The sequence below is a fragment of the Micropterus dolomieu genome, linkage group LG09, assembly GCF_021292245.1.
Source record: "Micropterus dolomieu isolate WLL.071019.BEF.003 ecotype Adirondacks linkage group LG09, ASM2129224v1, whole genome shotgun sequence".
Taxonomy (NCBI): domain Eukaryota; kingdom Metazoa; phylum Chordata; class Actinopteri; order Centrarchiformes; family Centrarchidae; genus Micropterus; species Micropterus dolomieu.
Genome location: NC_060158.1, coordinates 8,747,872 through 8,774,005, shown reverse-complemented (window position 1 = coordinate 8,774,005; position 26,134 = coordinate 8,747,872). Strand labels below are relative to the sequence as shown.

Below are 26,134 nucleotides of genomic sequence, written 5' to 3'. Positions count from 1 at the left end.
TAAGCATCATGGATGGATTACTGAATGCAGGCACAGGCCTAGGGGCCCAAGTGGTCAGGGGGCCCCATAAGGCTTCACCTGAAAAATGTCACTGAAAGAGATGTAGAATGACAACAAAACGTGATCACAAAAAGATGCAAAGAGATGTAAAAAGATGGCAATGAGATGCAAAACGACAACAAAAGACAAAAAACAACCCCAAACAGATGCAAAACGACCACAATGAGATGCAAAACAACCAGAGAGAGACACAAAATCACAAAAGCGAGGCGCAAAGCTGCACAAAGAGACACAGCACTACCACAAAGAAATGCAAAACTACAAAGTCTAGTTGTTGTTTTGTGTCCCTTTCAGTCTGGGTATCTTGTTGCTATGTAGGAGGGGTGGAGTGGTGGAGCATTGTCTCTACATAATCTGGATAATCTATCCATGATCGTGATACACAAAAGAGTAGATTTTCATTCAACAGCTCTGGCTTTATTGTCCGTGGATGAAACAACATGACCTCAAACATTTTTACATGTTGCTCTCCCGCCGTCTGCCGGTTTGCATGACTCTGTGGCGTCTAGTTTAAGTTTGAACCCTGCAGGCCCCCATGATCCCTGACCTTTGCACTCATCACGTATCTCACACTCATCTTGTCTTCGGGCGGTCCCCGGGGATTCGTCCTCAGACAGACTGACAGCACAACGTGTTCTCAGAGCTGCTGAGGGACTTTGAGCTGACAGCGCTGCATGGGAAGACTGTTTTCTTAAGGGGATGGCTCCTGTTAAAAAGGAGAAAAAAACACGCATTTGTTGTTTGTGTGCCTTAGGAGAGTTCAGTCAATACTTGTGAACATGCACCAGACTGAAAGCTGGATACTAGACTACTAACTGTTGCTCCAACGTCACTCAGGTGTAAAATCTGGCACAGCCGTGTTGATGATGAATGGAGTGTGAAGTTTGTTTACTCGTGGGGTTTTTGTTTTTCCAGGTCTTGCACGCAAATGAGGTTTCATATGTGCCCCACTGAGAAGTTCTGCAGGGTGATAACCATAGTAGTCTGACCAACTGTTTATTAATGCTGCTGTTTTGCTTTATCAGTTCTCTAATCAAAGGTCAACATGTCAACAGGCTGATTGAATAAATAGTTTAGTGTTTAATATTGATACTTAAAAAGCTACACTTTGCACGGCATCAGCTCCAAATAACAACAAGTATAACTGCTTGAGAAATTGAACTTAATACCTACAAATCCTGCAAAACTACACACGGCATGTTCACTTGGCCATGGTGCAATGCTTTAATCTGGGGATATACTTACTTCTACAGAAATAGTTGTGGGGAAATACGCTTGTTTGCTTTCTTTCCAAGAGCTAGATGAGTGTGTCCGCCAAGTATGAGCTTGAACCAGGAGGTGATTAGCCTAGCTCAGCATAAAGACTAGAAATAGCTAGTCGGACTCTCTCCAAAGTTCAAAAATCGACCTACTCTAAAGCTCACAAACTAACACGTTTTATCTGCTTTGTTTAATCTGTATACAAACAGTCACAGTTGTGGTTTTAGAAGGAGTTACACGCTCTAACAACCCGTTCTCACTCCCAAGTCACAACAAGTGGAAAAAGTGCACGTAGGGAGGATGGGTGGGTCAAAGAAACAGACTTTCATCCAGGAGGCCGGTGTTTGTTTCACATGTGAAACCAATAGTCAACGTTGACTTCTTTTGTAACTTATGTTAAGCTACGTAACATATGTAATTTACATAACTAACTTAAGTTACATAACTTAACTTATGTAACTAACCCATTTATTTTGATCCAAATACGACCTTTTCCTAATCCTAATTAAGTAGTTTTGGTGCCCAAACAAAACTGCAAGCGTTTCAACACATTAACCATGTTTTTTATTTGAAAAGTTTACCCGGACGTTGCATATTTCCTATTTCTAAGCCAAAGTCCAAAAATTACGCTAAAGGGGCACCCAAGGATCCAAGGAAAGTTAAAAATACTCATATACTCATCCAAGAGACTTCTTCAGTTTTGACTGACTGGTAGGGAAATCAGCTATTTAACTTAGTGGAGTCGTTTCTCAAGATGATTGATACCACTGGTTCATTAGAGCTCCTGGCTGTTGTAACAACATTTGTTATGGTCAATGGAGACACCCAAGGCCAAGTCTGAACAACCATCATTGGCATTCTCGCCTGAGGCCAAAAGTGAATGTTTAAGTTTCCTTGGAAGGAATTAAAGGACAGCATTGTAGGTGGGGCATAAGTGGTGTCGCAGACCTCCTCCCCTGTTAAACGACCTGGATGATGTCACTTTTTAATTCACACATACCCAGTGAATTAAAAAGTGACTCCAAGGGCTCTTGACAAAGCGTCCATATGTGACAGCTTGGTAGTGAGAACATGTTGGCTCTATAGTATTTCTATAATATTTTGCCTTGTTCAGTTATATGTATCTTGTTTTAGTCAATACATTTTGTGAGCATTTTATGTCTTTACTGTATAGCGTACGTAGAGAGGCTATGCAAAATGAGGCGAGAGATATGACCACTAGACCACCACAGCTGCCCATATTTGCCTTGTTGAAAATTAGATGTTCTGAAGGAAAATATTCTAGTGTTGGTGTGAGGTATATTTTTTACTCCACCAAGTACAAACAGACAGCAGACAAGTATTTAAACAATGCTGCTCATGTTACAGCTGTTTAAAAAAATATAATAACAAAAAACTTAGATGTGTACGTTTAAAGACTGAGGATGAAATGTTTCTGTGCCAGAGCCACAAAACCAGAAAACAAAAAAACTCCTGTGAAAAGAGCAACAAGCATTGAAAGGGTTCCATGCAGATGTACACTTTTTAAATCTCCATATTTCTTCAACTTATGTGGAAATTGTTGAGTTAACTACTTCATAAAACAGGTTTTTACATTTAAAGCTTCAACTGGTGTTAATGGCATGAACCAATAAAGACAGAAACCTCACCTGTAATATTACAAGTTGTACAGACTAGATTATATCATAATGATGCTGTTAATGACATCATGGTATGAAAATATGAAGAATAATTGCGGGTTGCAATTTCAAATCATTTGGACACTGCAGTCTCTGCTCTCTGATACTGTTCTTTGCTTGATGTTCCTTTCAATAACTATTAGTGTGCAGACAAGCGTTACCTCATCATTCAGCCTTTGGTTCAGCTCACAGACTGCCACTTACTCCAGGAGACACAACACGTGTGCAGTTTATCATTTGACAAGACGCTCGCCAATGCTTCACTGGGAGATTTACTAAGTCTGGGTTTTAGTCATCAGGGATTCAACATGTGCATGGAAAAAAGCTTTATCTGCTTTCTCTCAGCTTATTGGTGTTGAAGTTATCTGTCTGCTGAAGAGTAAAAAGTTCTCAGAATGTTATAAATTGCTGTTAATAATTATTAGATATAAGATATCCTTTGAAATTACTACAAAAATATGGCGCGCCATTTAGTATGATGTCATTATATAGACTGACCTCTTTGCCTCCCCTTGTAGGAGAGGCCGGGGTTGGTTGGCACACGTTTCACTCTCTGCTGTATTTCTCTGGCATAATTTATGTTAGAATATTCAAACAAGCAGCAAGTGAAAGCCAGCCCCATGGCAGGGTCGGGTAGGGCCACACATTTGCTCTTGAAACACAGATGCTTAAGCCTAAGTTTAACTGCTTTATACACTGGTGGGTAGTTTAATCTACAGCAATGAATCATATTCTATAAAATCATCATATGTTTGTGACGTTGCTGTGAGAAGTACGTTCTGTATCTCTAAAGCCTGGTTATAATGAAAGTATTTACCAAGTTTAGAAACAGCTGATGCAACTAGCTCCTTGTATTTAGAAGCTAAAGTTATTGATGGTGGTACATTGTGGTGGTGGGAATACGAAAGAAGAAAAGGCGGCAGAGAGAGAAGCTGCCTGTTGAGTCCCATGAGCTCTGGTTTCTTTGGGTGTACAGACAGAGCGGTTGTTGACCATTAAGACCACCCACAGGGTCGCGTCACCACATCGGCTGCTCTGAGAGGATTATCTCAACTCCTTGTTGTGTTTGAGGGTGAGAAAGAAAAGAGAGCTGTGGGTAGACTGATAGCCGCGACAGAAAATGGCAACGTGTGAGTGCACATGTCTGTTTATGCCATCAGCAGGTTTAACCCTCCTGGAAAAAAAGCCCCTCTCTTGAAGGGGGGGGGGAGTCAGACCAATATAAAACCAGTATTTTTGGATGGAAGTTGCTAAAAAAACTTCATGTTGATATATATTTAAATATCTCACATCATGTGCTTATCAGTATTTAGCTTGCAATAGGCTACTGTACTTGAGCACAATTCTAAGATACTTGTACTTGAATATTTCCATTTTATGCCACTTCTACTCCACCACATTTTGAACGTAAATATGTATTTAATAGCTTTAGTTACTAGTTAATTTGCAGATTTAAACTATTAATACAAAATATATAACTAATAAATTATGATACATTATTATAGCCATCCAGCAGTATATAAAGTATTAGACCCATCTTTACCAGCTGCAACATTAAAATGATGTGCACATTAATACACCACTAATTATAATCCAGTAATACAATATATATGATTCTGAAATGGGCCATTCTGCACAATGAGTACTTTTACTTACTGGACTCTAATGCTTTTGTACTTTTACTTGAGTAAGAATGTAGGACTTTTACTTGTACACAGTATCTTTACGCTTTGGCATGCTACTTTAAGCAAAAGATCTGAGTACTTCTTCCATCACTCCTTAATTAAAACATACTTACATAGCAAATTACCTCAGCACTGACATTAAATACAACACAGAGAATTTAAGAAGATACTAAAAGGAAGGAAAATATGAGAAGAGGGCTACACTGCGAGGGGAATATTAGAGAGAATTTTAAATCTGAGTGTGAAGAGATGTATCGATACTGTTAATCTCCACTGGGACAGCAGAGGCGGGACAGGAAGCAGCAGTGGGTGCAGGAGGCCGTCGTCTCTGTCTGGCCCCATGCGACTGTCTGTGGTTCCACCTGAAAAAGCAAAAACCAGCCATTAGCCTCACTACTAGACTCTCAGACAAGCCTGTCTAAACACTGACGGAGGTTCATCTCTGTCATCGGCTGGGCGCTGACACACACGGTGGCTGTATAAGTAGTTTAAGTCGAGACGTAAGTGACATCTGTGATAAACAACTGTGAGAACATCTATAAATGTCAATAAAGTCATCCAGTTCTCTTTTCTCTTTGTCTACAGTCCAACATACTGAAACTGATAATGTGTGCTTACTGTTTTCTTTTCTTTTTTTTAAACTACCTCTGGTCAGGGTTGTACATTTGCAACAACATTTAGTGCAAAATGAAATACTAAATTATTATCAAAAAATAATAATGAATTGATTCCAGGTAGAAGAAAGCCAGAAAGCCATTTAAACCATGTGGAATGAGCTTCTGTAAGTCTTGTGATAAACTATGTGATAAAGCAAACATTTTGCTTGTATGCAAACTTTAAAGAGACAGTTTATCTAATTTGGAAAAAACTTACTTTCCCCACTAACCCCTGGTGTTTCTACTGGCTATGCAGATGATTGAATATAGAATTTTTTTATAGGGACTCTTTCTTCAGTAGAATAGAGATTTTAACAACTTAGGTTGCTTCGTGCGCCCTGCGTACACAAGAGTTCAATTCCAGGGGCTGATGACAGAAGACTTTCTCAGCAACATAACTAAACATCATTGCACACTGAGAAGCCTGCATCACTGTTATTCACTAATGAAGCTCAAAGTGAACCTGATATAGCTTAAAAACATTAACACAAGCCTCTCAGGGTCAGCTCAGGGTACAACAATATATTTTTTATTATTACCTCCACCAAGTTCTGTTTTGGTGCCGTTTGTTTGTTTGTCAGCAGGATTGTGGAAACAGATTTTCATGAAACTTGGTGGTCAGATGTAGCATGGGCCAAGGAACAACCCCTTACATTTTGGAACTGATCCGAATCACAGGGCGAATACACAAAATATTTTTAATTTTTCTATAACAGTGCAAGGTAGGTTAATTATAAGACATTAATGTCTATTGCAAAATTAACTGAATTAACAGATTTTTCCAAGTTAATCCAGAATTCCATATTTTTCAACCTGCATGAAGTACATAATAAATGCACGAGATGATGAGGCTTCAGCTGGGCACAACCATATTTTGACATACTGGAATTCTTATAGTTTTGGAAAAACATCAAGAAATTGTGGTTGTGGTTATTATAGAAGACTAGAGTACTGGCCTTGGCAAAGGTCTGCGCTCTCTGTGTGCCCTTCTAGTTTAATTACATTTTAGTGATTTGGGTGCAATGATCCTTTACAATACAAAATCCTTATGTGTCTTTTATGTGTCTTATCTTTTCTTACATGTTCTGGTACCTTAAATCCCAAATAGGAAAGGTAATCGTTTAAATGTAGTAGAATATTTGGAGAACCATTGGATTATAATTTTGTGAATGTTAATACCAGTTTATCAAGTTACATAATCATCCCTTTGATGGAAATGAACTTGACCCAAAGTCAAGAGCTTTACATCAGTGGCTTTACTTTGTGTCACTGTGTGGCCGTCAGTATAAGTGATTTCGAACTTTATCACTAAAATGTTCACCATTATTTATTTGTGATTATGGTGACATCTGTTTTGGCTTGAGTGCATTCAGTCTGGAGGAAAATTCTGTTGTGGAATTTGAATTAATCCTCACACCAATCTGTTAGAAAACACCCTTGTTACTCACAGTTACCAGAGGTTTACTTTGACAAAGGCAGGCTAATGACTTTTTAATGAGCTCTCCTTTTTGGGTAAACAATTCAAAGAGAGAAGCACAAAAATAGCATAAAAAAGACAAAGAAAGAAACTGAGAATTTGTAGACAAATAAAACACAATGCTCCATCCAATTTCTTATGGATGATGCCATTAGCAATGCAAACGGCTGAATTGTTGCTGTGCAGCCAAGTAGTAATTATTTCTACAATTTGCATTTCAAATTCAATTCCCTCTCGTGGAAGACGGCGGGATAATAACATGCAAATGAGTTCATCAGAGTGAGAGAAACAAAAATAGACATGATGAGGAACAGATAGCAGAAATTTTCATCTTGGCACTCAGGATAATTTGGCAGACTGATGAGTTTATTTTACTATGACGGAGGGAGACAAAGAAAGAGTTTCCATCCAAATTGGTGTATATCTAGTTTGGGAGTAAGTAAATAAATAATTAAATAAGTCTACAGTTTCTAAAGTATTCTTTAGTGAATTTGTCAAAATTACATCCACAAACAGATGTCTGCTTTGTGAGATAAGATCTAGTGGTGAGTTTTAACTACAGTAATGTTCTTCTGCTCTAATATAAGCAATAACTTTTATTATTTTTTGCAGATTATATTTATTGGTGGGTATTTCAACTGACAGTTCAGCTGCTTTCAACTCTTACTCGTCAACTGTTCATTCAGCTACTTTCAGTGTTTACATTTAGACAATTAAACTGCCTACAGAGCTTAAACTTACTAACATTTCAAAAAGCTCTCTAGCATTTATGGCTTGGACAGAGAGCCGGAGAGTCCAAAATGGAGGAAGGGAGAGAAGCTCCCTCCCCAACCATGTGCATACATGGAAAGCCCGCGGCAGAGAGCAGTACTAAAGAACCCCTGAACAGAACAGAGCAGGCATGCTGAATTATGTAATAATCAGATACAAGATGGCACTGAAACACTGTGTTAAACGGGCCCTGGGCTGAAGACCGTACTATTTATTATCAGGCTGCGGCATCTGCTGAAGTAAAGGTAACTCTGAACTACTCGAGTTGGCGACAGCTACCCTCATTACTGTAGTATGTGCCATAGAACCTCCCGAGTAAAGACAATACTTATCGATACATCTGTTTAACAAGCACAACATGTAGAAGGTGTTATTTGATCTGCTCTGTCTACATCTCTCATCCTGTTATAAAAGCACACCTCGCTAACGCTAGCTTGGCAATTAGCTAGATGTTCAACTAGCTAAATGAAAGATGTCTGTAATTTAACGGTTTAGCTTAGATTGCCATGTACAGTAGCTTCAAATTGGCACCAACATTGATCACAGCAGAGACAGAGGGAAGGAGGTCAGGAGGAAAGATGATGGGTTATGAGTTGTTGCAGAGAAAGCAGCGATGGCAGGCTACGTCAGCTTAAATAAGGCGTCTTGTATGGAATTTGCCAATGAATGCTAGGAGATTAATCAGCTGAGCTGTCAGCTGATGTGGCTTGCTTAAGATGGCTGCTATCAGCTGATGTGCTGGGATTTTAAGCTGAGCTTGACTTCGTTGCCTGCCTGAACTAACGCTATGCTTGGTTTTTAGGCCATTTTCTGCACAAGCAAGAACAATTTTGCCTTTCATCATTTCTTTCTTCCATTTCATATCTCCTTTTGGAAAAATAGTTTTCAGTGGTAATATCAGAGTACGGTTTAATATCACAGAGTACGGTCTAGACGTGCTCTTTTATGAAAAGTGCAAACTGTTGTTGGGATTTGGCGCGATATAAATAAAACTGAACTGAATTGGATTGAGTTGAATGGATAGTCAAGGTTTTTTTGTTTAGATATACATTAAATATGCACTTAGTTGCCAGCTTATTACATACCACTGATGTATTAGACTGCATTAGTTTTAGGTGTACCTAATAAACTGGCAACTGTTTAATTTCCCTTGATATATCCATTCAAAAAGTACAATACATTTTCATTCAAATGTAAAAGTACTTTCTGTGGCTCCTTCAAACCAATCTCCTCTAGTGGCTTGTTTTTACAATGCACACACACACACACGTAATTTAGGGCATTGATGATCTCAGGAACACAGCTGGTTATAGATTCAAACAGGAACTAACACACTAATGATTGGCTTTAATTGAAAAATGAGAAGGATTTTTTTTCTGGCCCGGGCACGCTGAGGTTAGAGGGTGAATGACGTACAAACACACGACCCAGTTTGCTGTAACACAAGTCACCTGCTCATTGCAGACAGAAATAGCTCTGGCAGGCAGAGTGGGCTGGATAATTAGGCCTGTTTTTAATAAACAGTGACTTAGCATGTCACTGCAGCCTGGCCTGCTCTACATGGATAAATGTCCTTTTCCATCTCCTGTAAAACTCTGTGCTTTGTAGACCGACCAATGCTTCCAGGAACAGCGTGTGCCCTGCAGATCCAACCCCCCCCCCCCCCCCCCCCCCCCCCCCCCCCCTCCTACTGAATAAAAACCTCACTGCCTGCCTCTCGTCACATCACCACCGGGCACTGAGTGAACCGGTTTGAGGCTTTGCCTTGTGTTTATCCAATCATATTCCCATGCCATGACCACAAAGCTGGGCTTCCTCACAGTGTCCAGATTAATTTTTCCATGCGGCCTCACTGGTGAAAGCTCTGTGGCTTGGGGTTCAGGAGTGTCATAGAGTTAAGATGTGCCTAGCTGGTGAGCCACGAGGGTGGATCCTTCTCTCAATGGGAGAGATTTATGATGGGAACCCTGTTATTATGGGCACTGGGTAGATAGTTACTGTACTGGTGCTGTATTAAACATGTCACAGTTGCCGTGTAAAACCTGGTAACTTTTCATTGATGGCCAAAGTTGGGAGGTTGTTTCAATTATTACTACTTTTGTTCTTTTCTTCAGAGGGATATGATTATGATAAATACATTTTAAACATTGGTTCCTGATTTCTGTCCTATAACTGAGGTTAAAGCTTAGCCAGCGCATTGGTGCCTTGATATGCAGATCCTCCAGTGGTTATTGGCTCTAAAACAACTACAGTAAATAAGAAGTGAATAAAAAACGAATTAACTCTATTTACCAGTCAAAATGTTTTGCCCCACTAGAAATAGTTGCAATACTTTACTTTCAAAACAAACACCTGACTTTAACCCAGGAAACTGTTGTCCATTTCCTCTATAAATAGTCACCTTTGACTTCTTTTTAACTGAAGAACCTGTTGAAAACAGACGTCCCCGGTACCGGGGGCAATGGTGCTCTGGGCGCTGATACAGATTGAATTTTTTTTTTCTCGCCGTTTTAACTCCGAAACCGCCGATGTTGTTGCTCCAAGTCTAAGCGGGCGCCATCTTGATTATTGCGCAATACCTGCAAGCTGCCTGCCTGCTGTCGCCTTTTTCTGCAGAGAGGAAACATGCCACTTGAGAACATATGGTGTTTTTTGCCATTTTGTGGCCGATCTGTTGGAGATGTTTAGACATGCAGGGTATCAAATGAAAGGTCTGCTCAAGCCGGATCGATTGATACCCCCCCATCGCTGTGGGATGTTCCGTTCTCAATCTACAGGCCTGTAAAGCATGGGAGTGCTTTTGGTGACAGGAATGTTGAATACGTTTTTATCAATATTTCAATGTTTTGTCATTTGGAAATAGGTTGTATGGACTGAAAAAGTGTTTTAAAGATATCTATCAATAAAAGTCAGCATTTTAACAATAAATATTGCCAAAATATGGAAATTTGCCTGGTATATTTGAAAATGTTGTATGATAACTGTTGTATTTTAGTTTATTTTCATCAGATTTACAGTTACAATTGCATTCTAGGTGTATTAGAAGATATTCAGTTGCATTAAAAGCTTCCTCAGGATGGTTTTGATGGTTTATTGCATTAAAATAGCCTATAGCTTTTTTTACCAGGCGAGGATAAAAATATCAGATTTATTCTTTACTGCATCTCCATGTAGTCTGTCAAAGTAAAATAAATATCTTAATACACAATGGATTCATATTCCTTAGCTTCTGACTTTTCAAAGGAGACCAGAATTATGCATCTAGGACAAATGGTTGAGGAGTTATTCCTGCGACAGCACCCACCTGTCACTGAAAGCGGCCATGTCCTTATTTATGCATAACTTTAAGCCTTAGTATAATTTAAACAGTTGAGTTATATAAAAATCTATACTTTTCAGCCCCGTAGGTTGCTGCTTGGTCATAGTAAGCTGCTTGCACAGATGACCTATATGGTCATGTTTTGGGGGAGTTAGGTCTGACTTTTGACAAAACTACAATACCAAAACCCTACTAATTCAATGTTGGTTTACATCTTTTCATGGGATGTGGAATCACCAGACTTATCATCAAGTCCTAACCTTTCAGAAACCAGGTGCTATATGCATGTTTTACTCTGGTCTATGTTCATTATATTTTTCATAGTCCCTGAAAAGTAAGAAAGAAAGGGCTTCATCATCACCAATAATACAGAGTTCCTCCAAACACACCTCCAGCTTTCTCCTGGCAGCTGTTCCTGTTAATGGACCTGTTTTTCATCATCTGTCAAAGAGGACGGTTCTGTAACTGTGCAGGAAAGCAGCTTCCAGGGAGGATTGTGGACTGTGTCCCGCCAGCTGATCTCTCGCTTTGTGAGGACACTTAAAACCAGATACCTCATACTTCAGAACCTGAGTCATTCCCTGATGTCCTGCCTGACTCAGATGAAGCAGTCGTGCAGGACAAGGACAAACAAGAAGACACACAAACGTACCGAGTCAGTCTCTCTCTGTGGCAGCGTCTTCACTCGACTGGCTGCTGTCCACATCAGCTTTTAAGCGTGGTGACCCTGGGATCAGGCCGGCATGCCTTCCCCTTTAGCTCAGCCCAGATCAAGAAAATACTCTGCACTGAGATGAGGCAACTCTGCTAAAAATATCAGATGGTGAAGTGGGATGTTTCATGCTGAGGAATTTCTTTATTCTCACACGCAGAAACACAAAAAAATATATTTTCCAACCTAGTCTTATCCCCTGGCATGCTGCTTTTTGTCCAATGGCTTTGTTTTTATAATATCCTCTAAGAGAGACTGTAAATGCATAGTATGCCTCAGCCTATGTGTGTGATCAAATTATGTCTTCAGGTTGAGTTATCCATGGATGCTCTGTGCTCATCCTGATTGAAGACAACAATGGTCTGTAAGTAAGAGAGCAGCCACCAGAGACACAGGTAATGCAGATGGAAGAAGCAGCCATCCTTGCCAGGCCTCCCTTCCTTCTCATTTGAAGCTCCACCGCTGAACTGTGACCCATCAAGTCGCTCAGCCAAGATGCCTTGTGACCCCCACCCTGGCTACCGCCATGTGCATACAAATAACAAAGTGAGAAGGGGGCATCTGTTGTACATCTGAACCCTTGTTAAATATTTGAAGGGAAAGCAACAAAAAAGAAGCCAAAGACAGAGAAAACATGATCCTTTTTCATCTTTTATTTTGACTGACGGTGGATGTGTGATTAGTTTAAGCACTGTAAACTGTTCTGCAGCTTAGGACAGCAGATAGCAAATGTTATGTAAACACTGGATCATATCGGACCATCTGCCTCAGGTAAAAAGAAAAGCAGTTAATCCTCTCATTGTCTAAAATGATTCTATAAATGGGATGCGAAAAGAAATGGACACATCCCGTATTTTTTTCTTTACTGGTTTAAAGCATGGATGCATAATAAGAACTGGATACTGGCGCCCACACACTTGATACTGGGTTGGCATCGTGCAGCTTTTGAACAGTTGCCCCCTGCCGAAACAGAGTGGGATCGTCATTATCTCCTCTGTGAACAAAGGTTTTTGCCATACAAAAGCTGATTTCATGTGTTGTTTGGGTTTGTTTTATTTATTGAACCTTTATTGGACCAGGCCATGTAGCATGAAGGGGCTTACATATAGCAGCATGTAGCATGAAACTTATTACATATTTAATTGTGCAACTCTGTGTTGTAAAATGAAAATAAATTGTATAGGTTGTATAGATTGTATAGGTTTCAAAGCTCTTTTGTAAGGGAGGCCTATCCAAAATCGCAGCATTCAAAAGTTACACAGTAAACAACAATCACCCAACAGAGAAAACAATCCTAAAAACAGTTTATAAAACTAAAATATGGATATTAGTAGGGTAAGACCAATTGAGAAATTGGAGCCAAAACTAAATCCAGATGTTAGAATAATAAAAAATAAATGACCTCAGCCATGTTGTAGTTCAGAGCTGCTGTCTACAAACTAAAGGAAACTGACGCATATCTCTGTCTTCCAATTAAATCTCAAAAACAACTGTTTGTTACTTTCCATGTGTTATGCAATACTCATACTGGTATTCATAGCACTTGGGGGTCATTAACTAAAAATAGGTTCCAGCATTTTTGCTAATGAATTTTTTAAGCTGTGAAACATGGAACAAGTTTCTTTTAATAATAATACTTTACTAAAATTAATAATAATGTCTACTGGGAATGTTGAGAAAGAAACGGGAAAAATACCAGTGTCAACAAACAAAGTGAACATTGTTTGTTTGTCCTTGAAGTGTATCCATGTTAGCAAGTGTTGTTGGTGATGCCCTGTAATTTTCAGCTGCGCTGCTGTAGACTGGGACCGCTCAGAACCCAGTGACATCAGCTCTCTGGGCACGAAACCCTTAAGAAGAACTGTGTTTAACCAACAGCAATCGCTCATTCAGCACCACAAAGACAGAGGCAACAAAAGACTAAATGTACAAATAGTACAAAACTTGTTCTTACTTCTTCCCTTGACTGTTTGTGCAGGTATTGGGAAATTCTGGCGTTAGCTGTGTTATGCAACGAAGCTTGCATAGCAACCTTATATGAGCCAGTGAGACTTGGTGGGGGTGTTTGTCCAGTTAGTACATGCCTCTCAGGGCTTTGGCAACAAAGGAGCCCACTGTAGTTTCACTATTTCTAAATATCCACTCAAGTCTCATGAAATTCAGGTAAAGGTGTAATTTGACCTCTGAAGTAGACACCTTATTCAGTAACAAACAAGCGTAACAGCCTCAAAGGCATTCATCTATGCCAGAAAAAACATTAGTGGCCCTCTTCTCGATCTCAGGTTTCTTTTTCTAAAGATTAATGACACTTTCGCGTAAAGCAACTCATCTGACATGAGAAGATTCTGTGTAGTTTTTATACTTTTTAATGTGATTTTCGGCAGCATGAGTAAGTGTTTATTCTGACTTCTTGACACCTTTGTAGCACACCTTGCTGCTTCTTTCTGCTGACTCGATATGTCTTTAATAATTAATAGGAGTGCTTTCCACTCTCATGCTTGAACAAATCCTTGTCTTACCTGGAATGAGATGCTGCACCTGCCTCCACGTTTGCCTTTTGATTAAACTGGCCGGGCATGAAACAAAAGCTGATCACAGGTCTGTAAAGGAAATGAGATCATGAGGAGGAATATTTTTACTGCCAACTGACTCCTAAAGTAGTATTTCTGTGGAATAAATTTTAGTTTGTCCTGAGGGACAAGTTTACTGTAATGATCTGAGCACATCCCTATGACACATGTAACAACTGTGTGACTAGGGGGTAAGAAATGTTCAGGTAAAGTTGATGAATGCATGTGTGAATAAAAATTATAATTATATTATATAATAGAAATTGGGAATGAATAGAGCAGATTATGGGAATAGTGACACACAAATCTGTCTGGAGGATTCAGGCCTCCACCAGTGACATCACAGGTCTGAAAAGCACATGTTTTGTTTAGTCTCACCACGGCCGACTTTAAGGATGAGTCATTCAAGATTTTGTGCCCTAATGAATTCACAGGAAAGCTGTGCTGCTAAGAATAATTATTTTCATGGAGTCATACATTTTACTGTGGCTGGATAAGCTACACACCCACAGTCATTATGAAGTCATTCTGAGAGAGGAGACTCTTCCTCTTGTTGGAAAAGGCATACAGGAAGTTGTTTAATGGAGTTCTTCTCCCTGCGAGGACACCCTCTGACAGACTTATCAGTAGGAGGGGATCTGAGACTGACACAGTGAGACAGAGACGAGTGTCTTCGCCTGTTACATCGCTAAATCTGTGAGATTACCAAGATAAAACCAAGATAAAAGGCCTGACTGGGTGCTGGGAGGCTTTTGTTTTTCACAAGTTAACATTGAATTTAAAAAGATTAAACTTATTCCAAAATGTTGTCAAAACATATTAATATGTCTAGTACTTCACCTTCTCAATCCAGGACAAAACCCATACATTTATCAGTATACATACGTATATTAATACAATGACAATCTGTATCAGGAGGACTTTATCCTTTTTTTCAGTCTTTATCTATATAGTATTGTATGCAGATATGATATTTTGTTCTATGAAAAATCTTACAAATATATATAATAAATATTTTAGAAGGCTCCATGTACAATGCTAATTTATTTTGGTTTAATAGGGAAAAACTCCTCTATTTTTAATTAGAGGCATAGACATAGGTGATGGGTTAAAGAGGAGGGGAGTCACCAACAAAGACAATTTTAAACAATCAAATTGTGGTTCTCCTTTCAAGGTTTTAAATTACATTTAATCATTAATTACTGATTTAATCTCTAAATGACAGTTGACCTATGGCAATGTTGTTCGTCCAGTCGGTTGGTCTGTCCACCACTTCAATCATTTCCATTCAGTAATAACTTTGGTAGTCCTCTCATTTTTCATCTAGCATCATCTTTAGGTCAAAGTGTAACTTTGTCCAATACTTTGGTTTATGACCAAATCATCCTCAGCTGTAGTAATTAGTTTTGTGCTAATTAGCAAATGTTGTATGCTAACATGCTAAATTAAGGCGGTAAACACTATACCTGCTAAACATCTGCATGTTAGAATTATCGCTACTGACAGAACGCAAGCATGACAGCTAGCATACCAACCACTTACTTCTCCAGGACTGCTAAGAATCAAAAATTTCATCCAATTTCATTGTTTGTTTTTTACAGCCTCACAGAGCTTCTAGCATGACTGTAGATTAGAGGTGAATAACTTGAGAGTAAGATACCTAAAGAAAGCAACCTCAATCCGACTCAACCATCTCCAGTTTTATGTATGTCTGTGATTGTAACGTACTGCCAAAGAAATGTGTGGAAATCATGAATGACTGATTTGAATAATTTCATTCTGTTTAGTTCATAGATTTTGAGTCAGTGATCATTCACTTTTTATCAAAACTTAAGCAGTCGCACTACCAATAGAACTGGGTTGCCTTAAAAAATCTCAAGGTAATCTACGCTACAACTGTGCGCTCAGTCAGATCCACTGCTAAAAGCTAGTGATTCAGTCAGAAGTCAGTTCCATTTAAAGATGCATTGTTATAGATTTGTTCGTACGGGTCTAGGACAGCAAGTGGTAGTTAAGCCACTGAAAATCTGAAAATATAAAAGAAACTGTAGTCTAGACAGAAGCTTATGTTTGTGATGGAGAGATGTCAGTCTTGTTTGGGGACAAAGAAAGAGCACAACGCCATCACATTGCTCACAATGTGCCTAAATACCTTATTTGTGTCGTGTCCATTGAGTCCATAAGACTCTAACACATTCTTAGCCGGTGATAGGGATGCTGCTGAGATATTTGTTGTCTAAATCATTTTCATCTTCTGTCTGAGAGCCCTACAACAAAAACATGAGGGCTCTTATCTCAGTGGAGGTCTTTGTTGGTAATTCAAGAGCTTTTTGTCACAAAGATTTCTAATCAGCAGAAACCGTAAATGCCTCGTGGTCATTTGTTGAGCATTGAGTACCACTGGTGTTAAACTGACTTACCTGGACTTTGAAAAGGACTGTGATGGAAACAGCGTCCTGATAGCTTGAGTGTAATCTACACAGGAGTTTTATATGGGTCATTGTGTTCCCCCTCCTACAGAAGGATCTGTAAGCCCAGATCCCAGACGTTGATAGGCCTGTTGGGACTGGATGGTTTTGGCTGCTTGACTCGAAACGTGCCGGGAACATTTATCCTTCTGGAAAGTTTGGTGTTAAGCTTGTCTGCATCACCCACATACTGCTGGAATCCATCCCTTTCCTTCCCCCCTCTTTCCAGACAAGTTATAGTGACCCTGGGATGGATATAGGCCTCTAGGGGGGAGTTAGAATAAGTGAAGTTTCAGGTTTTGGCTCTTTTATTGTATGAATACACTGGCTATAATGCAGTTTATAGTGTTGTGTTAATGTTTTTCATTTTGTACATTACATTTTTTTGTACGTTGTAATGTTTTGAACAATTGTAACATGCATCAAGACATCTGTGACCATAGATAGCAGTTATTTTAAATGAGAAGTTTTTCAGTCAGCCCACCACCTTGATCCACATTGAAGTAACCACCAACTTCCATAATATGGCAAGTTACCATAATATTTTGTCCAGATGTTCGTGGTCCCAAGAGGATGAAACCCACTGATTTTGGTAATTTTCTGATTTTTTATGTAGTGCCAGCGTGTGAAATTGCTCAAGAAGTATTGGTCTAGAGCTAACTATAGCAAACATTATCATGCAAATACACACAGCTAAGACGGTGAACATGGTGAACATTATTTCTGGTAAACATCAGCACTTTAGCATTATCATTGTCAGCATGTTAGCATTTAGCTCATGGCACCACTGTGCCTGGAAGAACAGCCTCACAGAGCACCTGGCTCACACTCCCAGTATTGTTTGTTTTTTGTAGGATTTATTGCCAAGAACATATATTCATGGTCCCAGAGGATGAACCCTATTTACTTTTGTGACCCCTTGACTTTTCCAAGGGTGTTTTTATTGAAATGTCTCAACAACTACTGAGTGGATTGCCATGCAATTTGGTACAGATATTTACGTCCCCTTCAAGATGAATTGTGAGAACTTTGGGGGTCCCTTTATTGTATTAAGACCCCTGTGATTATGCACTTTAAATAAATAAATATATGTACTTACTAGCTAGTTTTAAATGTTGAGTTTTAATTTGGCTTTAATTTACAACTTTTTGCCACCAAAACAATGTGGTGTTGGTGTTCCTCTGCAATAAAAACAGTTAAAAAAAGTTAAAAGCTATTAATGAAGACAAGTAAATTACACACTGCTCCCGTAATGATTTACTCCCTGTTTTGACATTGACCAAAACAGAAAATCTGTTCCCTCTCAATGATAGACCAGATCCTCCCACGTGCAGTGACATGAAGCAGCTTGTCCTGTCTGTGATGACTCACCCATACGGCTCGAGTCTTGAGCCTTAGCTAAACATTTCTTGCCAGTGGCAAAGGTTTGGTTGTCTTTCATCAGAATTACACTGCCTGAAGCAAAATGGATCTCAATCTGGGATTCCCACAGTTGAACAGCGGCATCAGTGGTCACTCAACACTTTTTTGATGTAACCCTTCAAAGAGACAAGATCCCTCTAATCACATAAACCCTGAGCTCTACCACTCGCTGCAATAAATTACAAAGTCTAATACATAGCTGTTAATCATTTGTGTCATTTTCTTGTAATTTCCCAGGAAACAAACGGAACTGAAAACATAAATATATCAAAGTGGGTTATTTTATTTAAAGGGTAAAAATAAGCGTGCCAAATGCAGCACCAAAATATGAGTTTGAGAGTTTTCATGGGAAGATAAAAGAGGATAAATGGTAGAAAAAGATCAAGATACGTGCATCGTCTGGGTTGATTTTGTCAGATGCAGGTGTAGCCGTTGGCTGAGGTCAAGTGCCAGGACTCTCAGGTGCAGCTATTTTCATGTAGAGCCAAAGAGAGATCAAGCCCTCATTCGTTCCCTCAGTCCAACTCGTGCCACTTCAAACAGAGCCGTTGTTTATACTGTGATTGTGAACACCTGCCTTTAGAGAGCCATCAAAGGTGAGCTACAATAACCCCGATCGTGAGTCTCTGGGAACCCCTTGTTCTGCCTACAAAGGAAATCAGAGTGCCTGCCCTCATGAACTCTGTTTGACTTTAGATTTGTGTACCTGTGCTCCACCAAACAATAGAGTTTCAGATTTTTTTTCAACTTTTGTTAGGCAAACAGTTGGTACTGCTAGTGGCGGCGTTATTATGTCTCTTCTCAGTCAGTGAGATCAATCACATAGACCCATAATGCAAGAGGTTCTGGGCTGGTGCAATAGATCCAAAACTGAAGAACTGATTTCACCAAAACACACAATCTTCCAACTGTTTTTCATGGAAGAAGTGTTGAAATCATCCAGATGTACAAATACTTGGGAATTGTGTTTGATGACAGACTGAGATTTAGTGAAAATACAACTGTCATTTGAAAAAGGCTCAGCAGCGTCTCTACTTTCAATGCAATGAGACATTTAAGACCACTTTTATAGAAAATACTTTGCATTTATTTGATGGTTTACATGTCTGTGTTAAAATGACAAGAATCATGTTTTAAAGGATAGGTTCACAATTTTTCCAGTCTGTCTGAAAAAAAAATAGTCAGGTGCACAAATTGACATTTAAACAGGTTTTGCTTGTTGTAATGATTCCTCATGTTCATAATCAATTACCTCAACCGTATTCTTTATGACTACTTTTAAAGATTAGTTTGACATTTGGAAAATATTTATTTGTTAGAGTTGGATGAGAAGATCAATACCATTCTCAAAGCTGTGTACACCACCTGCACACAGTAAATATTTAGCAAACGTTATGGCCAGCAGGCTGTTAGCTTAGCTTAGCATGAAGACTAGAACCAGGGGGAAACAGCTGGCTTGGGTCTGTCTGCAGGCACCAAAATCTGCCAACCAGCACCTTTAAAGCTCACTAATTAACACCATATGTTTAATCTGTACAAAAACTGAAATGTAAAAATGACAATTAGCCTTTTCCAGGGGCTTTTGTTGGACTTTTTCTTGGTCAGGCACATTAGCTTCCTGGAGACGCATCATGTCATCTTACAATTTTTATATAGAATAAACAAAAAAGACAAAGGGTTAATTAATAAACTTTAGAGGTGTTGGTAAGCATATTTAATTGGAGACAGAGCCAGGCTAGCGGTTTTCGCTTGTTACTAGAGTTTGTGATAAAGCTAAGCTAACGGGTAGCTGAGGGTGGTTTCATCTTTACAGTACAAACATTCAAGTGGTATCAATCTTTTCCTTTAAATCTCAGCAGGACAGCAGATAAGCTTATTTCCCAAAATGTTGACATATTCCTCTAAGCGAATGCAATCAGGAACCTTTTTTTTGTATGTGTATTTAGATTGTTTATATGCATGAGAAAGGATTGCTTGTATGATTTTGTGTTTGCAAACTTACCATTTTGAATTGAAAGGTTTACATTATTTCTTTGGATGAAAAAAATATAGTCATCCAAATTAAACCTAAAGAAAAAATTGAAACCGCTGAAAGACGACTGCATGTCTGTGTAGAAGTAAGGCAGAGGTACCTTGAGTCATCACACAGCCGGTTGGTTCCAGTTAATGTCCTCTCTGTGACAGGGATGTTAGCCAGATGAGGGGGCTTTGCTGATGACTCACCTGAGTCAAGGCCATCTGCCTGAGGGGGGGCAGAGACAAAAAACACGGTGAGAGAAAGAATGATAGAAAGACCATAGCACCCGCAGATAAATAGGTTCAAGGGGGAGGTATCTCACCTTGCAGATTCAGTTACATCGAGGCAAAAATGAATACAATAGGCCCAATATATATGAGATCAAAAACCCATCTGATAATAGGTCCAAAATGCTGCATGTCCATACAGAACCTCGGGCTGTCTCTGTGGGCAAGCACAATGCCAGCATGAATCGGCCCAGGATACAGTGACGTCTCATGTTGCCCCCCCAAAAAATCCCCATTTGAGACAAAAGCATTTGTCATGGCCCTTCATGGGAAAGGGGATTCACATGGCCTTTGCAGATTACTCCTCACTTTTCAAAAGCAGGGACTGACAGTTCAAAAGTATGCAATGACAGATGTGCCAAAAGCCTTCGGTTAGTGACACGCACATGGAGACAATGACAGTAGCAGTGACTTAAATACCAGAAACTGTGTCACAAAGCCAAGCTGAAAGTCATATATTGTCATTTTAATCACCTCCTAACCCACTTATTTTCTTTTGTAGATATAAAAATGGAAATGATGGTTAGAAAAGAAAAGCCAACTCTGTTATTGAAACCTTCAATGAGATATTAGAAAAATGGTGGAAGGAGCCCACCTACTGGTGAACAGAAGGAATCATCTAACAGGGCAAAGAAAGTAGTTTTCCAAGTGGGACAATATATCAGAGAAATGTATGACATTTTCAGCAAGGACCATTAATTATGTTTTGACCTAATTCTTGTTTGACCTTTATTTTAGCATTCAGCCAGCGGTTCATTAAATCTTCACGAGTCAATATGCATTTGATATGTTAATAACTTGTTTGTTTTTCAATGTGCTGGAAATTCCCTCATTTAATAAACAAAGCTGGATTATCTTGGGGATAAAAGGAAAAGCAGAATTATCTTTCACAGCTTGTATTCTGTGGTTATTAGCTGACAGTATACTAAAAGAGTGCAAAGTAAATACATCTTTTGTTCTCAGATTCATGCTCAAAAACAGTTCAGATGAATTCAAAGATGCAGCAGCAAGCAGTGGGGGAGTCAAAGGACTCTTTCATCCCACTGCCGTGACCATTGATGTGTCTACTCCTTCATCTCCCCCCTCCGCCCACGTCGCTCCACCTCTCCCAATAAGGTTCGTTTTACAACTTCCCCAGCAAAATACACTGAGAATGTATTGTACTCCCTTTGGTATGAATGCATTGTGGGAATTGAGAAGGTTTTGTCAAAGAGAGTTCAGTGATGAATCAAACCTGAAGCCATTTCCACTGGTCCACTGGATTATGTTTGTTTTCCATTAATAGTATTTCTTTAAGAAGAATTGTAAGAGTAGTTCTTGGGTGGATGTGTTAAGTTCAAATGTAGATAGACTTTGACATTCATTAGAGTTATTCCTAAATGTTAAGTTTAGGTGATGGATGTGTTTTAAATGAGCACTCTTTTGAAAAAGTAATCTGGGTAATTTGGTTGACAGACACGAAATTTATTTACTTGCATTTTAGAATTTTTTATCAATTAATGGGTTAAGAGGAAAAAGTGTATTTGTTAGGGAACAATGTCAAAAATGTATTATAATGTTATACTTTACCATCATGTTTATGAAAAAGCTATTCTTATAGTCTTTGTATAAACTAAGAACAATGGGATTTTGTTAATAGGTTTTTGTAAGAAAACGATGACTGTAAAGTTTGGTGTTCATGGTATCTATGGTGATAATAAAGATATACTGTATATATGAATAATTTCTATGTTGTACTGTATATGTTAGTGTTACATACAACCATAGGCACTATGTTTACAAAGGTAAGATAGACAAAAACATTTGGTGAATAAAGCATGGTGTACTGGAGAACAGTTCTAATCTTAATATAAAACCATAACAAAACAAATAAAAACAGTGGTAATACAAAAACTCCCCTAAGCAGGCAGCAACAAGATAAAGCGATAAGACCAAGACCAACCTCCTGAGCTCAGAGTCAAATGTTAATAATGTTAAAACAATGTTGTTTTTATTTAATTGAATTTAGCACTTTGCCCACAAACCTGAATATATTTAAAAGACAAAAAACAAAACTCAGTCAGTAAATGTCAATCATTTCAAGTAAGCAATAAACTTTGAAATAATAAAACTTTATGCCAACATGGACAACATGTTCTCTAATCATGTGATATGATTGAAAGCTAAGGCAATAAACATGCACAAATTCTGCAGAATTCATATTAACTAATGGTCATTGGATTACCTTCACTCATTACAGGTGAAGATTATTCTGGTGTTAGACACCCAGACTTATGAAGGCTGGTACACATGGCTGCATTTTAGTTTGATTTTTATTACATTTTTTACTCTACAATTCAAAAGGGTGCCAGGATTTTTTAAAGATTATTTTCCAATCACACACTTGCATGGCTTTGTTTTAACATTTATTAAATGTATGGTGTTTTAAACTGACAGCCCACATAAACATTTAATTGAAGCATTGATTTTTGTCAGTTTCCTCTCTTCCCCTATTCCTGACTACCTGGACCTGGCATCCTTTACAATCCTTTCACCAGCACTGCCACACCTGTTCTCCCGTCCCTAATCAGGCCTGTACCTGGCCTACTCCGCCCACTGCTCACCTGCAACTACTTGCCTCATCAACCAAAAAGCATATATACCCGTTCACTTTTCTTTCTCACTGTCAGTTCATGCTGTTTGTTTTGTGTTTTTAGCTGTGGTCAAAATGAAATGTTGGATTTAATCTGGACTCGTGCCTGCCTGCTGCGTGTTTGTTGCTTGCCACCCTGTGTACTTGCCTACCTACTGGTCTACCTGCCTTTACATGTAAGCTCATTTATGGACAATAAAATTCTTGAACTGTACCTTATCTACCTGTTCTGTCTGTGTTTAGGTCCAATCCCCAATTTTCTGCGTAACCTACTATTACAGATTTTATTTATCTGGGCATTTTTGTGACCTTACACATGGCAGTCTTGACTTTCACACATTATTACAACTCAGTTGATCTGGTATCCATGATTTTATTTACTACATCAGACCAAATCTCATGGGACATATTCCAGGATTAACAGTAACTTGATGTTCACATGCTTTGATCCATGGGGTCAGCTCTGACTAGACTCATGTGAACACTCGCTGGTTAAATGAATGCAGACAATGTTGCTGTGAAAGTGTTAAGTGGGGAGGGGAGGTTTCCTAAAGAATTTTATGGTGGGGCAGCCATGCATGGGTAGTGGATTTTGTCTAAAAAGTCAAACAAATGCAGGTTGACATTTGCTTTGCAAACCAAACATTGGCTTCACTGATTCGCGGCTGTCTTGTCTGCCTGTTCTCCCAAAGACCACCTGTCAGTGTACTACAGAGCGAGGCAGCACTTCTGTGGTTTTTATTTTATAGAGATGAATGCATGTGAATCCCTACAGCTTAAAATATGAAACAGGAATTGCATGATCAATTTTGTGGCTTATTTATACTGTTGGTTACAAATGGTGGTTTAAAAAAAAATGCAAGAATGCAAGGAAAGATGTCCATTATTTGATTTCATAAGGGACCGTAGCAGGCTTCCAATAATGACCACATGAAGGGATGCTTAAACAATGAATCTCAATGTTTTAAAATGTAAAGGCAAGGTTGTGAGAAGGCCTACACTGTTTTTCCTCTTTCTTTAACATAGGGCCTGAACTTTTTCCTCATGAGCCAGTCTTACACAGGTGAAACGTCAAAATATATTGCATGCTTGTTTAAGTAAACCTCTTACATCTGTACTCTGCGCATGCATTGGCATCTGTAGCCATCTGTCGGAAGCTCGGTCTTAAACCTTATCCAGTTTTAAACACTTACGTTACATTTTTTTTTATCCTTTTTATTTAAGTTTTACATGGGTTAAGGATTGTATTCATCTCACATGGATTTTAAGCTAAATGACCTTAAAAACGCTATCAACTCTACTGACCACAACAAAGCTCTGGTGAATAACGTTATGCTAGTCGATAAGTCTGCCCCATGAGGACTGCACACTAAGAAAACGAACAAAATGATTGCTGACCTTATGACAGACATCCAACGACTTTCAGAGGAATTCAAAGAGAAAGATTTCCTGCTGACTGGCTTTATGGATGTGGCTTCAGTACAAGCCAAACAGATTGTTTCTCTTAGCCCAACTGCTAACATCCAGGACACCGTGCTATGGGACCCCTCTACCCTTCTGAGGCTTTCCTCCTGCTTGACTCTGAAGCATCAGTCAACGTGGGCTGAAGTGGTGGTCCGTGACTGCAAGAGAGGCTCGGACGGGGCTGCCTCTCCTCTGCACATCGGCCTCTCCAACCGCTATGCAGCCCTGTCTGACACTCCGGTCCATCCATGGACGGATGCACCTGCGGCTTCGAGTCTCCCTGATACGGATCCCTTTCGGCAAACGGTTATCGGCTGGGCCGCCGGTCTGCCGCTGGGCCTGATCGGCAGCCGTCAATGTGAGATCTGTCAATAAAATTATCTTGTCTGCTAATCTGATTTTAACTGAATCATGGTTGCAAATGAATGACCATAGCCAGCTAGCTGAACTGTGTCCGCCTCAATATGATTGTTTGTCAACCAAGGGTCAGTGGTCGTGGTGGTGAGCTAGTGAGCGTGTATAGGAAAAACACATAACCGTGGTTATACACTCGACTTGGTTTTTACCCTGGGTGTCAGCGTTTCCTCTGTGGAATTAGTGGACATGTCCATATCTGACCACAGATGTATTGTTTTTAGCTGCGATTCGCCTGTTACTCATACCGCCTCACCAAGCTCCGTGTGTTCTCGCATCTTTAATGAACAAAGTGTTTCAAAGTTTTGCACTTCTTTCAGAGCCAAAGCCAACACCTGTCTGATTCCAACACCAACAATCTGGTCGATCACTTCAATCATATCTGCTTGTCTTCACTAAATATTACAGCTCCTCTAAAGGTTAGGCCTACGTCTAAAGCTAGTAAGCAACCCTGGATAAATGACAGCATTCGCAGCCTAAAAAGAGAATGCAGGAAAGCAGATGGAGAAAATCCAGTCTCCAAGTCCATTACCGCAGTCTGAAGGATTTATTAACTACAATAACATGGTTAAGGATGCCAGAACACACTATTTTTCTGAACTCATTACTACACAAACACAATCCCAGGTTTCTGTTTAAGACTGTGGATCAGCTGGTAAACCCAACCACTCCTTGTGCCTCAGCTGGAAGTAACGATGACTGTGAATTGTTTATTTTACCAATAAGGTGGTGTCAATCAGAGCCTCTATTACCCCCTTGGCCTCTTACTCAGAGGTCCCTCACCAGCAACAAGAGTTAACCAGTTTTATCCCATCGACTTGTCTGAGCTTTTAAAAACAGTATCACAAATGAGTGTCCTCCAGCCCACTTGATGTAATACCTACAAAGTTTTTACTGAAAGTAATGGATTCTGTTGGGCCCAACTTGATCTCTGTTGTAACAGCTCCCTATCTACTGGTTGTGTCCCTGATTATTTTAAAACGGCTTGCGTGAACCCACTTTTAAAGAAACCTGGTTTAGATCCCTCCCTCCCACAAAAGTTTAGACCAATTTCAAAACTGCCTTTTTATTGCAAATATTTTAGAAAGAATTGTCCAAACAGCTGCTCACTGTACTGGAAAATAACAAAATATTTGAAAAGTTTCAGTCTGGTTTCAGGAAGTACCACAGCACTGAGACTGCCCTGCTTAAAGTCACCAATGACCTTTTAATGTCTGCTGATGAAGGCATGTGCTCAGTCC

The 26,134-nt window shown here is 39.3% G+C and overlaps 2 protein-coding genes across 2 annotated transcripts in view; one reads left to right on the top strand and one right to left on the bottom strand.

The window, feature by feature from the left end:
- Window positions 1-349: 349 nt before the first annotated feature.
- Window positions 350-20,595, bottom strand: LOC123976761. Its single transcript, XM_046059108.1, has 5 exons — window positions 20,524-20,595; window positions 20,212-20,321; window positions 14,139-14,219; window positions 4,946-5,046; window positions 350-766 (listed from the first exon to the last, which is right to left on the bottom strand). Exons 1-5 carry the CDS (start codon window positions 20,593-20,595, stop codon window positions 507-509), a joined length of 624 nt encoding a protein of 207 aa, XP_045915064.1. The 3' UTR covers window positions 350-506.
- Window positions 20,596-23,068: 2,473 nt separating this feature from the next.
- The window catches only part of tmem170b (transmembrane protein 170B), a 12,686-nt gene continuing 9,620 nt past the window's right edge, over window positions 23,069-26,134 (top strand). The window contains exon 1 of the mRNA XM_046059704.1: window positions 23,069-23,191. The gene's annotated coding sequence lies outside the window, so the exon portion shown is untranslated. The remainder of the gene's footprint in view (window positions 23,192-26,134) is intronic.